This window comes from Opisthocomus hoazin, chromosome 5 (genome assembly GCF_030867145.1).
Source record: "Opisthocomus hoazin isolate bOpiHoa1 chromosome 5, bOpiHoa1.hap1, whole genome shotgun sequence".
NCBI lineage: Eukaryota > Metazoa > Chordata > Aves > Opisthocomiformes > Opisthocomidae > Opisthocomus > Opisthocomus hoazin.
In genome coordinates, this window is record NC_134418.1 from 46,033,173 (window position 1) to 46,054,304 (window position 21,132).

The window sequence follows — 21,132 nt, forward strand, 5'->3', positions numbered from 1 at the left end:
CACTAGTGTCCCCATTTCAATTCTGTTCTTCTACTGGAATGGTTACATCCAGAGTATTTTTCCTCCAGACCGCTCTGTATCCTGCCATGACCTCCCTGTCTCAACACCAACCACCCTAAGCAAACGGGCTAACTGCTCACGTGCTTAATTCACTTAACATCCCCTGTACAAAGAAACCTGATCTAGTATTCCAGGAAAGCGGGTAAATAAAGCTCATCTGTTATAACATCATACATGAAAATAGCAGAAGATAATATTATAGGAAAACAATGCACTTATCTAATGGTACCTTGGTAACAGTCACAATGTACACCCAGAGAAATTTGCCAGCAAAATACAGCTAGACTGTTTCCACCTGCCTATTCAAGTGCTGGACATACGAGATAAAAAATGCAATAAACAATTTAATTCATTAATGTTCATTATTAATTGAACTAAATATGGCAAGGAGCTCCCCACATGTATACAGAATGTAATAATTTCTGACATTTGTAATGCAGCACATCTTTTAAAAATTATCTAGATCTTCAACTTAATTTCTTTTTAAACCCATAAAGTGAAAAAAAAAAAAACAGGGGAAATGGTTATGAAGTCAATTTTTCTGTTTCCATTCTACACACAAGAGTATCTCTTAGTATTTACATCATTACACAAAGTAGATTTTTCCTGACTCTATCAACTCTTTGGGACTGATTTAATCTTTAACAGAATAAACAATGTTTTTACTGCACTTCTGCTCCTCTGGTTTATTATGTATTAGTATGTACTTCTAAATACCTGGAATAAAGTACTGGGGCTTTACCATTTCAACAAAGAAATGCAAGCCACTTTTCCTTGTGTTGAAACACACAAGGAAACAAGCTGAAACTACACTGGATTATCCCTATACCTAAATGCAGCACTTACCTTATTTTACTTCATCTTGTAAGGTAACATTCCTAACTCATTCTTAACTAATATCATTACTACTTATAGTAACAGACCTTTGCAATAAGCTGGCAAGCAAATCTCCCCCCGGCCTCCCTCACCTGCCCAGTTGCCCTTAAGCAACAGATATGGGGCTCTGGAATGTGAGGGACTGGCCACAGAGGATGTGGGTGAAGGTGAAGCTCCATCCAGGGGGTTGCCTAGAACGAGTCAGACAGCCCCACGTATTACAACTGCCTTGGCTAAGAAAAAAAGGAGGGTCATTGTCATAGGTGATTCCCTTCTGAGGGGGACAGAGGGCCCGATCTGCCGACCGGACCCATCCCACAGGGAAGTCTGCTGCCTCCCTGCGGCCCAGGTTAGGGATGTTGCTAAGAAACTCCCTGGTCTGGTGCAGCCTTCTGATTATTACCCCCTCTTGGTAATGCAGGTTGGCGGGGACGAGATAGCAGAAAGAAGTCCCAAGGCCATCAAAAGGGACTTCAGGGCATTGGGGCGACTGGTTGAGGGATCAGGGGCGCAGGTGGTGTTTTCCTCCATCCCATCAGTGGCAGGGAACAGCACTGAAAGGGGCAGGAAAACTCACCTGGTTAACAGGTGGCTCAGGGACTGGTGCCATCGGTCCAATTTTGGCTTCTTTGATCACGGGGAGGTGTACACAGCACCGGGCCTGCTGGCGACAGGTGGAACTCAGCTATCTCAAAGGGGAAAAAGGATTCTTGGTCACGAGCTGGCGGGGCTCATTGAGAGGGCTTTAAACTAGGTTCGAAGGGGGAAGGGGACATCGCCCAGCTCACTAGGGATGAGCCTAGGCTTGGCGTGCCAAGGCCAGGGGTGAGATTGACAGCCCAGCTCAAGTGTGTCTACACCAAAGCACGTAGCATGGGCAATAAACAGGAGGAGCTGGAAGCCATTACACAGCAGGACGGCTACGACTTGGTCGCCATCACAGAAACGTGGTGGGACAGCTCGCATGACTGGCATGCTGTCATAGATGGCTACAGACTCTTTAGGAAAGACAGACCAACAAGGAGAGGTGGGGGAGTTGCTCTATATGTGAGGGAGCAAGTAGAATGCATTGAGCTTGGCCTGGAGGCAAATGAGGAACGAGTTGAGAGCTTGTGGGTTAGAATTAAGGGACAGGCTCATAAGGGTGACATTATGGTGGGTGTGTACTACAGGCCACCTGACCAGGAGGAGGAGGTTGATGAGGCCTTCTACAGGCAGCTGCAAGCAGCCTCACAGTCCCAGGCCCTGGTTCTCATGGGGGACTTCAACCACCCTGACATCAGCTGGGAAGACCATACAGCTAGGCAGGCGCAATCCAGGAGGTTCCTACAGAGCATCAATGATAACTTTCTGATGCAAGTGGTGGAGGAACCAACAAGGAAAGGCGCGCTGCTGGACCTTGTGTTAACAAACAAAGAGGGACTGGCTGAGGATGTGAAGGTCGGAGGTAGACTCGGCTGCAGTGACCATGAAATGGTCGAGTTCAGGATCCTGCGTGGAGGAAGCAGGGCGATAAGCAGGATGAAAACCTTGGACCTCAGGAGAGCTGACTTTGCCCTCTTCAAGGAGCTACTGGGAGGAATCCCTTGGGCCAGGGCTCTCGAAGGCAGGGGCGTCCATGAGTGTTGGTCGCTCTTTAAACGACACTTCCTCCATGCACAGGAGCAATGCATCCCCCTGAGAAAGAAATCGAGCAAAGGAGGAAGGAGACCTGCATGGTTAAACAAGGAGCTTCTAGCAGAGATCAGGCAGAAGAGAAAGGTCCATGGAATGTGGAAAGAGGGGCAGGCCACTTGGGAAGAGTACAGGAATGTGGTGAGAGTGTGCAGGGATGCGACGAGGAAGGCCAAAGCCCACCTGGAATTGAAGCTGGCAAGGGATGTCAAAAACAACAAGAAGGGCTTCTTCAACTACATCAGCAGCAAAAGGAAGGCTAGGGACAATGTGGGGCCGCTACTGAATGAGGCGGGTGGCCTGGTGACGGAGGATGCGGAGAAGGTAGAGCTACTGAATGCCTTCTTTGCTTCAGTCTTCAGTGCCAAGGCAGGCCCTTGGGAATCCCAGGCCACGGAGGTAAGAGAGGAAGCCTACAAAGAGGACGACTTTCCCTTGGTCGAGGAGGACTGCATGAGGGATCACTTAAGCGATCTGGACGTCCACAAATCCATGGGCCCCGATGGAATGCACCCATGAGTGCTGAGAGAGCTGGCGGATGTCATTGCTGAGCCACTCTCCATCATCTTTGAGAGGTCCTGGAAGACAGGAGAGGTGCCCGAGGACTGGAGAAAGGCCAATGTCACTCCAATCTTCAAAAAGGGCAAGAAGGAGGACCCAGGGAACTACAGGCCGGTCAGCCTCACCTCCATCCCGGGAAAGGTGATGGAGCAGCTTATCCTGAAAGTCATCATCAAGCAAGTGGAGGAAAAGAAGGTTATCAGGAGTAGTCAGCATGGATTCACTAAGGGGAAATAATGCCTGACCAATCTAATAGCTTTCTACGATGACATGACTGGCTGGGTAGACGAAGGGAGAGCCGTGGATGTTGTCTACCTCGACTTCAGCAAGGCTTTCGACACAGTCTCCCACGATATCCTCCTAGGGAAGCTCAGGAAGTGTGGGCTGGATGAGTGGTCGGTGAAGTGGATTGAGAACTGGCTGAATGGCAGAACTCAGAGGGTTGTCATCAGCGGCACTGAGTCTAGTTGGAGGCTGCTAACTAGTGGTGTTCCTCAGAGGTCAGTACTGGGCCCAGTCTTGTTTAACTTCTTCATCAACGACCTGGATGAAGAGTTAGAATGTACCCTCAGCAAGTTTGCTGATGACACCAAACTGGGAGGTGTGGTAGACACACCGGCAGGCTGTGCTGCCATTCAGCATGACCTGGACAGGCTGGAGAGTTGGGCAGAGAGGAACCTGATGAGGTTCAACAAAGGCAAATGCCGGGTCCTGCACCTGGGGAGGAACAACCCCATGCATCAGTATAGGGTCGGGGTGGACCTGCTGGAGAGCCGCTCTACGGAGAGGGACCTGGGTGTCCTGGTGGACGACAGGTTAACCATGAGCCAGCAGTGTGCCCTGGCTGCCAAGAAAGCCAATGGGATCCTGGGGTGCATCAAGAAGAGTGTGACCAGCAGGTCGAGGGAGGTTCTCCTTCCCCTCTACACTGCCCTGGTGAGGCCTCATCTGGAGTACTCTATCCAGTTCTGGGCTCCCCAGTTCAAGAGAGATGAAGAGCTACTGGAGAGAGTCCAGCAGAGGGCTACAAGGATGGTGAGGGGACTGGAGCATCTGTCCTACGAGGAGAGGCTGAGGGAACTGGGCTTGTTCAGCCTGAAGAAGAGAAGGCTGCGAGGGGACCTAATAAATGCTTATAAATATCTGAAGGGTGGGTGTCAGGAGGATGGGGCCAAGCTCTTTTCAGTAGTGCCCAGCAACAGGACAAGGGGCAATGGGCACAAACTGAGGCAGAGGAAGTTCCGTCTGAACATGAGGAAGAACTTCTTCCCTCTGAGGGTGATGGAGCACTGGAACAGGCTGCCCAGGGAGGCTGTGGAGTCTCCTTCTCTGGAGATATTCAAGACCTGCCTGGACAAGGTCCTGTGCAGTCTGCTGTAGGTGACCCTGCTTCGGCAGGAGGGTTGGACTAGATGACCCACAGAGGTCCCTTCCAACCGCAAATATTCTGTGATTCTGTGATTCTGTGAATAAGCTCTGCAATGCAAAATTTTCTTTTGAAAAGTTTAAGTCAGGCTAGATATTTGCAATAGTTCAGTAACTTCTCAATATCTCTTCTTATATAGTGATGGCAAACCAAGAAAGAAGACTGCATGGAATATTGGGAACTACTTCAGTGAAGCTTGGAGGACATGAAAGGGGGAAAAACTGGGGAAAAAAGTGAACTAAGATGACAGCAACTGTGAAAAATCAGTAAAAAGAATCAGATACTGGAATGTAAGGGAGATTATGCAGATTGTATAAATGACATAAATAAGATGCAACATCCTTCACAGATGTCACGGATGTGATTCTGCGTCTATAGCATAGCCACCCTCCATATATCCACGTTCTGCATTGCAGTCCAAATCACAGAATCACAGAATATTTGCGGTTGGAAGGGACCTCTGTGGGTCATCTAGTCCAACCCCCCTGCCGAAGCAGGGTCACCTACAGCAGGCTGCACAGGACCTTGTCCAGGCGGGTCTTGAATATCTCCAGAGAAGGAGACTCCACAGCTTCCCTGGGCAGCCTGTTCCAGTGCTCTGTCACCCTCAGAGGGAAGAAGTTCTTCCTCATATTCAGGTAGAACTTCCTGTGTTTTAGTTCGTGCCCGTTGCCCCGTGTCCTGTCGCTGGGCACCGCTGAAAAGAGTCTGGCACAGACCCTTTTCCAAAGCAGAGCTCATCTCACTTCAGCCAGACCCCGTCCTAACAATTTTAGAGGGACCATACCTGTGAGAAGGCACGCATTCTCACCTGTTCCTATATACTGCTATAAAGTCCCAAACGTTGTACCAGTTCACTCGCCTTTCTGTACCTTCTAGGACATCAACAAATGTCAAATCCATCTTTATGTTCTGGAGTGTGCAATCTAATATTTCTTTTCTGAAGATGGTAAAGAAAAAAAAAAACACACAACAAAAAGCAACCCCAAACCATTTTTGCAGTTTGGGAAAAAACGTTTTTCACAATCATCCTGTTTTCTTTCTCCAGCTTATCAAACTCCCCTAAAAGCTATCTTACTCCTTTATATCCCTCAGTTTACTCCCAAGAGATAGCTCCTGACACACATATGCCTTCAAAGCAAGCTTTATAAAACACACATGAGGCCATTTTGAAAATTAACCTTCATATTTTGGGATAGTTTACAACTGCTCCTCTAAAACCTTACAAACAGGTGCAACATGGTAAAAATACACTGAGAGCCTGTAGCAGCGGTACATGTTTTCTTCGTATTTTGTATTTCTGTGGAGACTGGATTCTGTTCCCTGAGTCAAGTATCAGAAGGGAGCGAACTGTGGTCTGAAGGCTGTTTATCTGCCATCTCGGTTTTCCGTAACAAGCTTCGAGAAGCGCTCATCTCCCAGGGTACCACTCCTTCTCCCTGCAGCCACCCTGGACTTTGAAGAGAAAGCAGAGCTACCTCCATGTGGATTTAAGTTACAAGAACAAAAGCATCTGACACTGTTCTCTTTTTATAACAGTTTCTTTAACTATCGCTTCCTCCACCCACCCACTATAAACTAACATTAAGCTTAGGCGAAGAGTACCTTCCACTCCTTAACAACTGCCACCTACCTTTCCCTTTTAATTTCTTATTCTTTAAAAATAAACCCATTGCTATGCTTTTTAGTTTCAATTTCACTGACAACTTGTATTGCAATATAGCACTCTTAGAGTTGTGTTTATAAGCAAATGCTGATAGGGTTCCTCTGGAACATTTTGGGCAATGATGCAGAAGGCAAGTAAAATCCTTTACCTTTACTTGTAGGACATGAAGATTTTTTTGTGTGACTAGATTCAGCAAGGATTTCTGTACAACTAGCTTCATATTATAGATTTGGGAAGAAGAACTACTTAGAATCATAACATCAATTTTAGCTTTAGTTCAGGTCTGTTAATGTGAAGTACCCACTTTACACTCGCAGACAAATTACCGATGGGGCAACTACAGAATGCATGAATGATAATGTACAGACAAGCTTTTTATTATTTATTCATAGAAAACAGTGGGTTTTGGTGTGCTGCTTTGAAAAATGTTCAAACTAGTAGAATATAATGAAAGCACAGTGAAAATTCTATTTCATTAACATTTAATCATAAATCGCTCTTTAATATAAAACAAAATAAAAGTCTGTCATAAGCACTTAGGTGTAGAGAATGGAGAAAGTCTGCAAAAAGTGGAAAGGAAATATTGCAGTGGTTTTCACTGTTCCTGTTATCTGTCACTTCAGAAGAAAAAAATAAGCAATGAAACAACAGTCTTCAGCCAAATCTAATAACTGGTCATGAAGGTACTGCTTAGACATTTCTCGAAACCTTACATTTTGCTGGCTAAAAGTATTACCAACATCTACAGACAAGGAAACAATTATTTTAGCAAAATCACGTCAGCTTAGGAGCAGTAATCTTCATCAGAACTCTGCTACCCAGGAAAAAAATAATCAGAACTTCAAGCTGCCAGAGCAAATTCAAAAATCTTTTCTGTGAAATACCTATTACCATGTTTATCGTATAACGAGTATCCTCAAATTCCCCTTAGACATACAGAAGAGTGGTGCACAAATAAGAAGCTCTTACACGCTACAGATCTTCAAGGCTTATAGAACATTAGATCTTTATAAAATACCATAGATTATGTCTCTATTCAAGACCCTCTGTCAGAGAGGTCTTACTCATTAGCCTATAAATACAAATACAGTATTACACTATGAATACTGACTTGAGTGACATCATACTGTCAATCAGCAAAACACATCTGTAGACACAAAGAATGCAGGCCAGAATGTTTTTTTTGGATTAGACAACCTGCATACCTCTGACAAAGAACAGTGTGATTCTCCTTACTGAACTCCACCTACCAGTACCTGCTATCTCTGCGACTCAGTGCCTTTCCGATAACATAGTATTTCCCTCCTCCTTTAACAGTTCTTTCTTTACCTAACAAATGGCAGCCACCACCCTGAGCAGAGCCTGTACCTGCAGCCCCTGACACATTTCATTGTCAGCAGCTAGAAAAGTGTGTTTGACTCCTGTCAACAGCAGTCTTACCACACTGAAAAATTGTTCGAGAAACAGTAGAAAATAAGCATCAATTACACTATTGAGACTTCTTTATCCCAGTCATCATTAAAAATTCTAACAAGTCAGCCAAGCAACCGAAACTCCTGATAAGTTTTGCCATAAAGCAAACAAAAACCCCCAACCAAAACAAATCTAAAAGCACCTTCTCGTCTGCTTTGCTCATATCCCAGGGGCTGCTCAAACAGCCAGCTCTGCAGCCTGCTCAGGAAATGAGCGTTTAGGCAACACAGGTTTTCCCAGAGGCGAGATTTTTTTAAAGGAAAATAAAGCCCTTGGAGAATGCTTTAAGCATCCTCTTCTGTTTGACGCTGACGTGGTTTGAGCCTAAAGTCTCTGTTGATCACAGCTGAGTTAGGAAGGCTGAAGAGAAGCAATCCTCCAAGCAGGCAGGTTCCAAGCTCGTTTTTTTCCCAATCAAGCTCTTTGTTATCAGGCAACCTTACCACGCATTCTTCCACCGACTTTTCTGCTGAACAGCATGACTGTGCATGGTAAGGAATCAACACTGAGGGCATGACATTATAAATTAGAAGTAATTGCTAACACCATCATTCCTGGATTGTAGGCCATTATCTCTTAATGCATCTGGAATCCAGAGTGAGCAACTTGTGATTCACAAAGCAGCGTTAAGTTGCTGTGCCGCATGTTGTGCAACAGTTCAGTAACTAGTGAGCAGTGGTCTACGCACTAAAGGCACAACTTCCCATTTAATTGGAACGGACCCACGCCACCTCCAGATGAAGGGCAAGCAGACCTATCACTGTATCTTTTGGTGCCAATTATTTTCTTGCTTATTGTTTTTCTCTTGATTACTGAAAGTTATTTTTGGATATCCACCTTCAAAAATATCTTCTATTCCTACCTGGGCAGGTTGGTTTAACTTTGACAGTTCTACCTAATCAAGACAATCAACATAAACCGCCCCTGGCATTTCTGATCTGCAGCTATCCTTAGCATTTCGTCTCTTCCATATCCTCCAAATAGATATAATGAAGTGCAATAATTTTAGAAACAAAGTCTTTAAGCTTAGAGAAATGTGAGCTACTTCTGTTGACCATTCATTTCCAGAAATTACATCAAACCCCTTCAAAGGAGAATCACCCTATTTCTTGTTGAAATGCATTTATAAAAACCAAACTCTTAAATAAAACTGTGATTGAGTTATACAAGCTTTAAGATTCTCTATTTTTTCTTTGTCTTTATGTGAACTCCTAAATCACATCTGTTCTCAGTTAAGTCTCATCACATTTCTGATTTTGAACTTATGATCATTCAGAGCCATTACTTCATATGCTTACTACGCAATTCACATTACTTAGCCTTATTATTTGGTGCAGCCAAAAATACCCCCAGTTCCACCAGTTAGCTCACACAGCAATTTCTTGTGAAATCTTTCCAAAGTAACACGCCATTATATATATAGATAAAAGTCCTCTTGAAATTTTGCAGTCACTTTGTCTAGCAATCTACCATTATCTTCAGACTTATTACATTGCAGTACAGATTGCTGATACTCCATCACTGTAGCTTACTTTATTGCTACATCTGCTGCCATGCTATTTGTTTCCTAGAAATTTCCAGCTAAGGTTTCCCACTAATAGCTTCCAGGTTTTGGACCTTTCAGGATGAGAGGATTCAAGTACTTTTGCTTGACCACTTTTGGTGGAGACTTAATTTGACGAGAAGAATGTGATACACAGGTAGGATCATCAGCAACCCTGTGTGGTCCTAGTTAATGTGGAGATTCTTAGGCATTTAACTCGAAGCACGTGAGCAATTCAATAGCCTTCAGGGACACAGAGGTTATGTCCATTTTCCACATGGTATGGTTATAGCCAGGTTACGCAGGTACTGATGCTGGTGGCTACTGTCATGCTCATCATGCTCATCTTCTTATTAGACTTTAATGGGACTTTTTGATCACATATGAAACAAACTTCACTAGGACTTTGGTAGGTTAGAGAACACGCCAGTTTTGAAATGTGCAATCATAGTTTGATACAAGACTGATTGGCTGTTCTGCATAGCACAGGCAGTGACAGTTATTATCCAGGGTACTCCTTTATAGACTTCACTTTCATTCACTTACATTTTAACTATGTTTTGCACTTTGAAGTCTACTTTGGGCTGACAAAATTCAGAAACTTCCAGCTGAACCTTGAGTTAAACTGGATGCTAGAATCAGCAACGGTACCCCTTGGGAATGAACTGTAAATCCCACTGCTATTCCCTTCATGCATTCCAAATGCCTGAGAACAACGAATACTTACAAGTATGTAAGAATTAGGCTACGGAGGATTTGGCGTCCAAGAATAGTGGACACTTCTGACAACTTTTGGTCTTAATATAGCAATTTCCCAGCATGATGTGGAAGAAAAAAGTAATTAATATTAACATCTGTGAAAAAAACAGATACTACAGAGACAAGTGGCACAGCAAATCTTATACTGCAATTAGTATCTTTACATCCAGTGAAAGATATCTATCACACGCCATGAAAAATAACGCCTTGTGTTACAATATGAACAATGAGTATAAAATGAAACATCGAACAGCTGCTCATCCCATGAATACCCTCCAACCAGTGTAACAAATGATAGAGGAGTCACACAGAAAGAATAGCTCGCAATTGTGCAATTAAAACCCTTGTTGTATAGCATACGCAAAACGGGTCGAGCAGTCTTAATTTTATGATTTCTTAACTTCTGACTGCTTAGCCCTTATATGTTTTTTAATGTTGAGAATTTTTTCTTCTTGTAATTAGTAGTACATACTGCATAGGGAGAACTTAACTTCATCATCCAGGCAAAGGGCACGTGGCATAAGGACTATATAGTATTCTCCTAGCTCATTTGTATGAGGCTGGAATTTCTCACAGTCTGGGTTGCCATTTTTCCCACTTTATGCTCGCAAACTCCCTTCTCGATATGCAGTAGCGTATGTTTGTGGAAGTGAGGGACAGATGCTCAATCTCAACAAAGATCAATGTGGCTCCAGGGAGCACTGTAGCCTCTTTTCTCTGATATTAGACTTCACTATCCTGAGGCTGTTCCTATGTGGCAGCTTATCAGGTTGCCAGTCTGTCTTTAAGACAGCTCTCTATATCTTATTTTTTTAAATAAGAATGTATATTTAAAAGACATACCTGTCCAATAATAAGGGGGACTACAACAGTCATAAACAGCTGCGAGAATATAGATGTAAAAGGCACAGAGGAGGATGATCCAAGCTACAAAATAAAAATATAGCATTAATATTGCACTTTTTCTTAGTATCTGCAGATTTCATACATAGATATCACACGTTAGTATACATTTAATTTTACAGATTAAAAACTTGGAAGTCTGTGCATACATGTTTAATTGTTAAGTCCCAATAAAGCATTTGGTATCCCACAATAACAAAACTAAAACAATCTCTGGTTGATTATTTTATAAGGTAATAGTTCCATCAATATTCATTTAACTGAAACCTTGCTATCCATCAATATTCATTTAATTGAAACCCTGCTACACATATATGTCAAGTAGATTATATAAGCATTTGTAGGACAATAGTCTAAAAAGACAGGGAGTGAATCTTCTTAACTAAACAGTTAGCTCAACTAACCTTACAAACATCAAACAACAAAAACTGGTGTAGTTATTTCAATAAATAAATAATAGTGATGACATTCACGTTTTATTTCAATGATGTTAAAAAAGGTCTACTCAATGTAACTATTGTTTCATTAAAACAACTAAATTGTGACAGGCTTAGTGTTCCAATAGGTGATCTCTTTAATTACAACTGTAAATGCTAAAAGTGGTTTTTTTTAATGATGCAGGTAGAAAAGTTGAACACACACAGTCAGTGGGATTGTTGCAACCTACTTCAGAATGCTTAGGAAAATATGCAGCATTGTTTGCACTCTGATTGGACTTGTTTTATGCTAGGTCATTGAAAAGTTTCATTTAATGTAATTTAACATATCTTTAACAGCAACAGAATATGCATTAAGAAATAACATAGTAAGATGACCAAAATAGCCTTGTTAGAGCTTCTGCAGACATCCATTTGCTTCATGATACGACATAACATCAAGGATTTCACAGATCCACATTACTTTATATTTTGCACTTCATTTCCAAGATCCTTAAAATGATGACAGAATTCAGAATCTTTTCAGCTCCATCTAAACGATGCTGATTTCCTAAAACATTCTCATACATGTCATTTTCATAAATTGCACTCAGATTACATTATACTTTTGACACTTATCTTCTTTCAAAGCTATGTGCAGGCATGATAGACAAAATGATCACAGAATCGAGTCACCTCCTACAACTCTGCCTAGGAAAATCAACATACAGCCATAAAAATGGGTTTGGCGTAAAACCTGATTCTTCAGAAATTCAAAGAATAGAAAAATCAGAAATTTCACACACTGAAGTATTTTATTTTATTCAGAAATGTACAACTGCAACCTTCACCTACAGAAAATAATCTGATTTGAAAACGCCAGTTATACCACTTTTGCAGTGGTTTATGTGTGTACGCACTTCTTGGGAAAACGGCAAACCCAGCTACAGGGCTGCCTGTACGCAAGCTGAGCTTTTGGTGCACACAAATGGCATCAGAACTGCGAAACAACACAAAATGGAATTAACTGCTGACACCAGGAAATCATGGCACTGAGTGCTGCTTGGCCAGCTTAGAGTATAAGAGAGTGGGCCCAGTCCAGATCTACTCTTTCTTTAAACATACCCCACCACTTTCTGAATACACTCTAGGTAGAGAGCCTTGGGCAGAATGTACAGGATATGGCTGTTTGCTATGCATTACCTTAACTAGCAACATCAGATAAGACTCAGTTTGGCCATTTAATAAATTACAGCACCTCATCCCCACCACCTCCAATTTTAACAGCATGGGCACAGAAGATGGCTGGAGGGGACCTGAAGATGATGTCACTGAGACTTTTGGTCTGCAAGTAGGGTGCAAGTGAAAGACTGAGATTAAGGAGCCTAAATTTCCTGTGGAGTCAAGAGGAAGAAGTAAGGGCTTGCAGGGGAAGATTCAGATCACCCACATGAACACCTGAAGTCAGGCAGTACAGCTACTCCATTCCCAAGGGACACGGGGCACTCTGCATGATTCCTTGCAGAAAGCAGAGCAGAAAACTCCACCATATCACTCATGATCTCCTTGTTGTTTTAATTCTTGTAAGGAGCTTCTGAAATTTTAAAAGATTCATAGTTTTTCAAATTGTACTTGGACTTCTTTTTTGCTATGTGCTGAGGAGCTAAAAGCATTACTTACTGTGTATTCAAGAAAGCTTTTTCAAGTGAAAGTGAAGATTTTTAAACTTTAAAAACTGTCTGGGTCACAGAGGAGTGAATCTAACCAAGCAGTCCACATGCCAGGACCCTCTGTATAGCTTCACAAAACTATGACACTTTGGCATTGGCTCTAGTGCATTTTTATATAAACATTGATTGGACTTCTCTCACTATAAATTTTTATGCTCAGTGGATGCATAATCAGTTTCTAAGTTAAGAGTGAAAAACTGTTCAACAACACAACCCACTGCTGAAAAAGGCAGCCATTCAAACAGCAACAGACTTGCCAACTTTTTAAAACAAACGTAGTGTCTTCAAGCTGTTGTGGATTCTTAAGCACTTGGTATAGATAAATATATGTTTTCGTTTGGGTGTGGGGTTTTTTAATCTGTTTGGTTGGTTGGTTTAGTTTTTTACTTAACTAGAAACTAATTACAGGTACTGTGCTGGGATGCTAAACCAACTTACCTAAGAAAAAATAAAATCATTTTAGTCCAAGAAACAGCCTTCTATATCAGGATATCAGAGTATGGTTTATCACATTGTCAACTTCACACCACGCATTCAGGCTCATCTCACTGTCATTTGGATGGCCAAAAGGCAGACATTTCAGGCAACCATCTCACCCTGACTACATTTTAAATAAAACAGAAATCCACGTGTCAGTCCAAAATGTCAAAATGAATAAATAAATCATTGATTAACCCTCCTTTTGCCCAGAGGAAGTGACTTCTTCAACTACCTATGTTCTGTAGGGGAAAAAAAAGCTGCTTTTCTGCTTCTAATATGACTTCTCTCCTGCATGATCCTACGACCACACTATTTTTGATCCTGTTTCGGTTGTATAGTTGAGAATCATATTCTTCTGCCAGTCTCCGGCACCTTCATTATTTTCAACAGAATAGCATGGGCCTAGCTTTTTTCTTGGGTCCTTAAGAGGTCCTAAACACTCTGCTATACCACATGCAGGCCCAGAGGCTCAGAGCAGTGCGTTTGCTAGGTTCTGCCCTCCCCTTCGTGTACTGCTATGGTATTAGACTTCCGTGTCCCACCTGTGGGACTGACGTTACTTCTTCAAACAGACTTCTGAACTTTTCTTCCTTTCTGTATATTACAACAATAACTTCAGTGACTGGGTTTTATCAGAATCTATCTGTTAGACAAGGTTTATAAACCCTTGTATTACCTTAATCTTAAATCTATTCCCAGAGAAAGACACAGAAGACAAAGGCTGGAAAAAAGAGAAGGCAGGAACTTCTCAATCACACAGAAGAAAAAGACCTTTTAACCTAGACTCAGGACATACAGTGGCTAACCCTGTGGAATCACAACTGTTAAAGGACCCACAGCTAATGGATGCATAACTTGACCAGAGCTGCCTCAACATCTGTAGTATGCAAACTCCTCAGGCTCACAACCGTAAGTATCTCATGGACTCTCAGACATTGCCTGTGTTTCAGACTTCCTTTGAACTTGGATATGTTCATCACATCCATTCTGACAGAGAAGTGAGAACTGAGGAACAGAGGAAACAAAATGCTTGATATAACGTTAATCAAAGCTTCCTATACATTTACAAATGCAAATATTCTGTCTGAATGAATAAATACAATTTTGCTCTGGTTTTAGTTGGATCAAGCTAAATTCTGTGCTCCGTTTTCTGTCATGAAACAAAATTAGCATTATGCTAAAATGTCTGATTATATTTGGCTGCCCTCCGTGTTATAATAATCTCCGTGCCACCTTTCTTCACAGGCAAACAAACAGAAGTACTGTAAGAACTGGAGTAAAATCATCATAGAACCAAACTGCTGATTTATAGCTATAAAAAAATAATTTGATTGGAATCTCTTATGAAAGATAAAATACACCATTTAATGAAAAGGCTATCATGAATTTTCATCCAAGCATATTGTCTATGCTTATTTTAGAACATTTTTTAAACAAAAGTTTGATATTGTGAAGTGATTGTTATATGCTATTCTGGCTAGCAGCATTTCAGTTAAACGTTTATTAATAAGCCAGGCCTGCTTGAATTAGGCTCACTACTCAGAAAAAGACCCTGAAAATTCTTGCTTAGGGAAAAGCACTTTTCACTTAAATAGTCCTGGTGATTTCAGAAGAACAACTCAGATGAGCAGGAACTGCACCTTCTGCAAGCGTTTGCGGGATATGGCTGTAATCAAAGAGAACTCCAGGCAAATCTTGCCAAACAATTCTGTCACCATGCAGTACTTCAAACCTGACCTGCGGCATTCTTGCTAATTTAGTCCTAGACTTTTCTTCTCAAGAGACTGCCTGTTTTAAAAAAAACTCCTGGCAAATTATTTAGTGGCTTTCTTTATGAGTTTCTGGTAGAAACATTGTCTTATCCTTAATCAACAGGATATATTTAACTGGTCGTAGTAAAAACAAAAAGCAAAAACCAACCCAACAAAAGAAACTTTCTCTGCATAAAAAAACCGCCAATTCACCTTCCAGCCTAGACTGCCTCCATAAGCTAGATGCTCCACACTCAACTTTCTGGCTGACCCGGCAGGTATCACCACGGGTGTTCCCACATCTACAACTTCCACTGACTCAGAAGAAACACACCTCCTACCAGTCACAACAAATTATAATCCAGTGCCACACGTGCTGCACATATTGAGTCCACTTTGGAGGCAGCTGTCGTTTGGGGCCTTACTCTTCTAGTGATCTCCTGCAACTAACATGCTTCCTTGGGTTGTGTCTTTGTGCTCTTAATACACCATCAGCCAGCTTCATCCTCACCATTTGTTGGGCACAGACAAGGAAGCAAGGCTGGGGTGAAAACAGGGCAGAACCAAGGGGGAGGGTCACCGGCTGCTCTCTCATGCGAGATGTTTCCACCTTCAGGTCAGGCTACTCTGATACCTGTTTTTAAATTTTGTCTTCCATGCTGTATTGTCACTGCTTCTGGTTACCCTCATCCAGTCCAGATTCAGCTGCCTTAGGCGCCTGTCTAGACCACAACACACCCTAATCCCTTTATGTCCTGCTGTGGATGACAGCCCCGTTACAGAAAGGAGATGGAAGGTGAAGCACTTTTAGCAAAGATGTGGATGGGATGCAGTTCAGTAATGAAGGACAACGAACAAAAATGATCAGCTGAACTAAGCCCTTCCTTGCTTTGGACTCTTTTCAGAACCCTTGTCCTGACCCAGTCACTGCGGTACGCTACATTACTGCAGAAAAGTATGCACATCGCCCTCAGTAACCCAGGTAGCTGGCACATGGAAATGTTCTGCAGTGAATATACTGCAATGGGCAGTGACTGTAAGCAGGCTGAGGCTCTGGGAAGTAGCAAGCATCCGTGCCACTCCACAGGAACAGCACTGATGGGCACTTCTGAGTTCCACAGTGCCCGGCTTTAGATCTGAGGTAGCAGGTCGAAAGACATGAAACCGTCATTCCTACATAACATTTCACAGCCGTCTAAACAGAGCTGGCAGGTCACTAGGATGTCCTTCCTACCCACTGCTTTAAAGGCATCCACATGCAGAGTGTTTAGATATCTTGGTAAGTGAGGGAGAGAAGCTGTGTAAAAGATGCCAGCTCCCAGTGCCTGATCAAGAGACACTGGTACTGAAATTGTCTACCTCTAACGGGTGCTAACAGCAGGAGAGGGAAGGGAAGGGGAGGCACATCACTGAGAACTGAGCTTCTATAATAAGAGAAGAAAGACTGTTTGGCATTCAAGAACGAATAGGTTTCAACTTCCTAGCACTGGCAGAATAGGAAGTACCAGAAATAATGTATTTAATTTTTAAAATAAAGCTTTTAATTCTGCCTATCAAAAACTGCAAGTTGTCTCTTACCTCAGAGAAAGGGACTAACGGTATGACAGAGATCACGTTCAATGGTTTGGCAGTCATGTATTTTAACAAATAGATCTTTCATTGTTATTCCAAAGAATTAAAGGTAGACATAAGTCTCCAGTTCTGCTAAAGAACAGAGGTGTTGTGGTCTTATGGTGTATTTTGCAAATTCTTGCATATTCTATATGCTTCTGTGGCCACAGGAATCGATTTGGAACAAACATTAAAAAAACTAGCTGTCTACATATACCCTCTAGTTTCGTTAAAAAAAAAAAAAAAAATTAAAAAAATCAGAAGTTTCACAATCAGAAGTGTGGAAAAAGAAAAGCTGACAATCTGCCAACTTCAATTCTCCAGGCACGGAGACTGTATATTTTGAGGTTCCCTTGTTAGAGTGATCATAGATGCCTCATCCTGTTCTGGGTTCCCCTACAGCACATTAACTACCAAGCCAATACAAACATACCTGTCAATGTTAAAGCCTTTTACAGAGCTGTAAAAACAGCCATAGGTATTCTCGATCTGAAATATACCAAAGCTACTCTTACACTTCACCATGGTACAATGATCTTGAGAGCTAATGTAAAGGAAGGAGATCAAAGTTACAACTCAAAGCCACCTAAATGGGAGTTGGATGAATACCCTTGGAGAGCTGAGACTTAAGGACTAGTATCCAAAAATTCTGCTGCAAACAAGGGGGTGGCTCACTGGAAAGAAACAGATTAGTAAACCAGGATAATTAAGAACCATTAATACTATTTATCCATGAAAAAGGCAGCTGTGAGGTACCAGAAGAAATAAATCAGTCAAGGTGGGGGATACTTGTGACACTGCACGAGGCCTGGATAAGCCCTTGTGAAGTACACTGCGCTGCTGCACACAATTCTTGTTACCTGACCTGAAGAAGGAACTGGAACAGTTACACAAAACAACTCAGAGTAAGGGATTTTTTTTTTTTTTCATATTTATGTTTTAAAGATTAGAAATGCATGGCTTGTTTAGCATAACTGACTGAAGACTGGGAAAGAGGACAGGATTGTACACTATGCCTGAGCCAAGGTGATGAATTTCAGAGCAGTCCAATTCAGGTACGTGGTAACAGTGGCAACAAATGGGTAAAACACCTGTCACAAATACTTACTGGAAATTAGCTTTCTGCTCATCAGACACAGAAGTTTCTGGTATTGAAAGGGTGAAGGAAAAGCAAAAATCCTTGCTTTTAAGTTTGATCATGTTCAGTTTTGAGTTGAATTGCACAGCATGGAAAAGAGGCATACTGGGTTAGTCAGGACAGGATCCTCCTGATACCGTGGCTCTACGATCCTGTTAAGATGTGTGGTTAGATTCTGCTGTGTGGAAAGCAGGACGTGTATTTAAAAGACTCCTCTAGTATTCTATAGATGAAAATTTCAAGAGGAAAACCAAGCAAAAAAGTCAGTCCTCCACAGAAACATTACATATTTTAGTCTTCCACCTAGACAAATTTTGTGTGTGTGTGTGCACATCAGGAAGAGGGAGAGGCCCTGTTATTCTCTGACTGTTATTTCTATGCAATTTATATAACAAAGCCATAAAAGGTGAATTTGAAAAAGGAATAAATCGATTAAGCAAATATTTCACAGCAATCATTAAAAAGTTCTGGTTAATTGTAAAGGATTTGGATCAGATCAATTTGTCTTCCCGATGATTAAAGAGAAAGGAAACAGGGAGGTAAATAACCAGGTAGAAATAATGATGCACTTTAAATCTTCCACATGAATGAGTTGATCTGTTAGCAGCTAACGCACTATGCTGCTTCTACCCCCTGTAATCAGCCTTTTGTCACATACTAGTGAAATCCATTAGCTGCAGTTTCCTTATCAACTTCCAAGGCTTTCCAACTACTACAATATTTGCATATTTAACGATTCATTTGGCTGGTATCAACTCTCATTTACCAAGTGCTTGAGAGGAAAAACAAGACACAGCAGTGTAGAACTCCTGTTTAAAAAAGATACTTAATGACAGCTCCTTTGAATAAAATGATTTATCTGAAATACACAGGACTGGAGAACTCTTGGCAAAAATTTGAGAAGTATCAACAGCTTTTATAAGAATGTTTAAATTCAACGATTGTGAATACAGAGGAAAGCTTTTAACTTCAGTGTTTCAATCAGCTTCTAGTTTCATTCATGCCCTTCTTCACCAGTCATTTTATTGCAGTTTTCTCTGTAATACTTGCATAGAATTTCCTTCATTTTTCTACTCCTGAATTCTTTCAGCAGCGCTACTTTCTAGTACTTATGGCACCACCACTACAACGCCACCATAAAAATACCCACTATAAAACTCAGAAATTTGAGAGGGTACCAGACAAGAAAACATACTGAATAAATCAAGAAAATGAGCAAGCTGATAAAGCCTTGGGAAGATTCCATTTTGACACAAATGTCATGGTAATCTTTGGTAAAACAGCAAACATGGGAGCAATGCATGACAGTTACACGGAGGGTTTTGCCAAGTGTATTTTTAAAAATACACATGAATTTTGCATTGGCTCTTTAACATTGTACATTAACTGGTTTGCAGGCATGCTTCTGAAGAATGTAAAGCACAAGCAAATGTTTTAAATTTTAAATTTTTATCTCTCTAACGTTTTCTTTGATGGCTTTCAATAAAAACACATAGATTCACACACCTTGACTTTTGTTACATTGACAGCTAGTCGGCTGTGCTTCCAACAACTGAAGAGACCACATTCGTCAGGCTTTGAGTCTCAACAGTAAGGATAATACCAAGAAGGCAGCAGAGCTGGAATCCTGTGCCATAAAAACCACATTTGACTTCAATAGGCATGCAGATGACTGACGTCTTGTATTTTGATGCCAAATACAATCAACAAAATCATAGGGTTGTGTGGCTTGGTAAAATTGCCAGTCCATGTGCTCCATCGACTTTAAGGACAGAGAGGTCAACTCTATCCCAATGCAGCTGGAAAGGAACAGAGCTACACTGACACCAGAAAGGTCACTACGTGGTAGTACAACATCTATGCTCACTCTGCTTCCAGGGCAAATCCATGAGACCTGACATTGCTGAGGCATCGGGCTGGCCTCCATCCTGTGCAATACAAAGGCATATGAAATCCCTTAATGAAAATAAACCTGCATTCATACTTATTCCTGCTTTTCATGACTAAAGTTGCACTCAAAGGACATATAAGTGAGATGATACGGCTACAACAGTTGCAGAGTGCGGTGCTCCTGAAGTTCTGTCTTTCAAATGAGACATCATAAAAAGGTGCTGACATCTTGAGATTATTAAAGAGATCACAGCACTATTATCTTCACAGTATGATGACACCTTTTGTTTAACTCTCTTTAGTAATGTAAATGTGCCCAAACACAGTATACTTAAGAATTCAAATCATAAACTCTTATTACAAATCCTAAAGTGTTATTATAATTACTAAAGGAAATAACTGAACTGAACATAGAGAACAAGTCATACGGTAAGTAAAGATGGACAGTCATACCCCAGTGACCAACTTCCTCAGGCATTACTTAACCTATTTGTACTCATTATTTATTCATAACAATATAGTTATTTCCAAAAGCAAAATTTAGTCTATGCTTCAGTTTCTAGTCGGTGGGGTTTTTTCCCTCAAATGCCTTTGAGAAAATAAAACTTATTTCTCTGCTTTAAAAAATTTCCTGATCAATCTGTTACCTCTGGCTTCAGCTAAGTATATGACCTGACAAGAGGAAGACAGACAGCATCCTTCTCTGAATGCTTTGGTACACAGCCTCCTAATCACCATTAATGAAACACTGAAGAATGTTGCAAAGAAATGTGAATAGCACAGCCCTGCGTTAACTTGAAACTTTTGCACTTGAAACTAACATCTTACAGCACTTTGTTTCAACACTCCCACTCACCACATATATGAACTCTAATCAACTATATATAGTTGATGGGACACTGCCCATTTATAACATCTTTGCTGGGAATATAACATATTAACTATTAATAAGAAAGGTTAATGCGAGGAGGATGATATTGCAGATTAATGCATCTGGAAGCCAGATTCAATAGCTTCTTATTAGGTAAAATGTTAATCAGAGGTATGTGTGGTAAAGGCAGCTATTCTTTAAAGTCTAGCTAAGCATCCTCACAATGATACAGTCCAGTAATTATGTGCAGAGTATTTAAGGTTTCATGAAATAAATCAGAACTTCTTAGAATGCTTTTTTTTCA

General features: G+C 41.4%; 1 protein-coding gene across 5 annotated transcripts in view; it reads right to left on the reverse strand.

Annotated features, from left to right (window-relative positions):
• Positions 1 to 21,132, reverse strand: part of SLC10A7 (solute carrier family 10 member 7) — a 159,905-nt gene that overhangs the window by 34,784 nt on the left and 103,989 nt on the right. For all 5 annotated transcript variants that reach the window (XR_012764025.1, XM_075421088.1, XM_075421087.1 and 2 more), the window contains one exon: positions 10,882 to 10,965. Coding sequence is in view for 4 of the 5 variants with exons in the window: in XM_075421088.1 (XP_075277203.1) it covers positions 10,882 to 10,965 (84 nt within the window). In the remaining variant the exon portion in view is untranslated. The remainder of the gene's footprint in view (positions 1 to 10,881; positions 10,966 to 21,132) is intronic.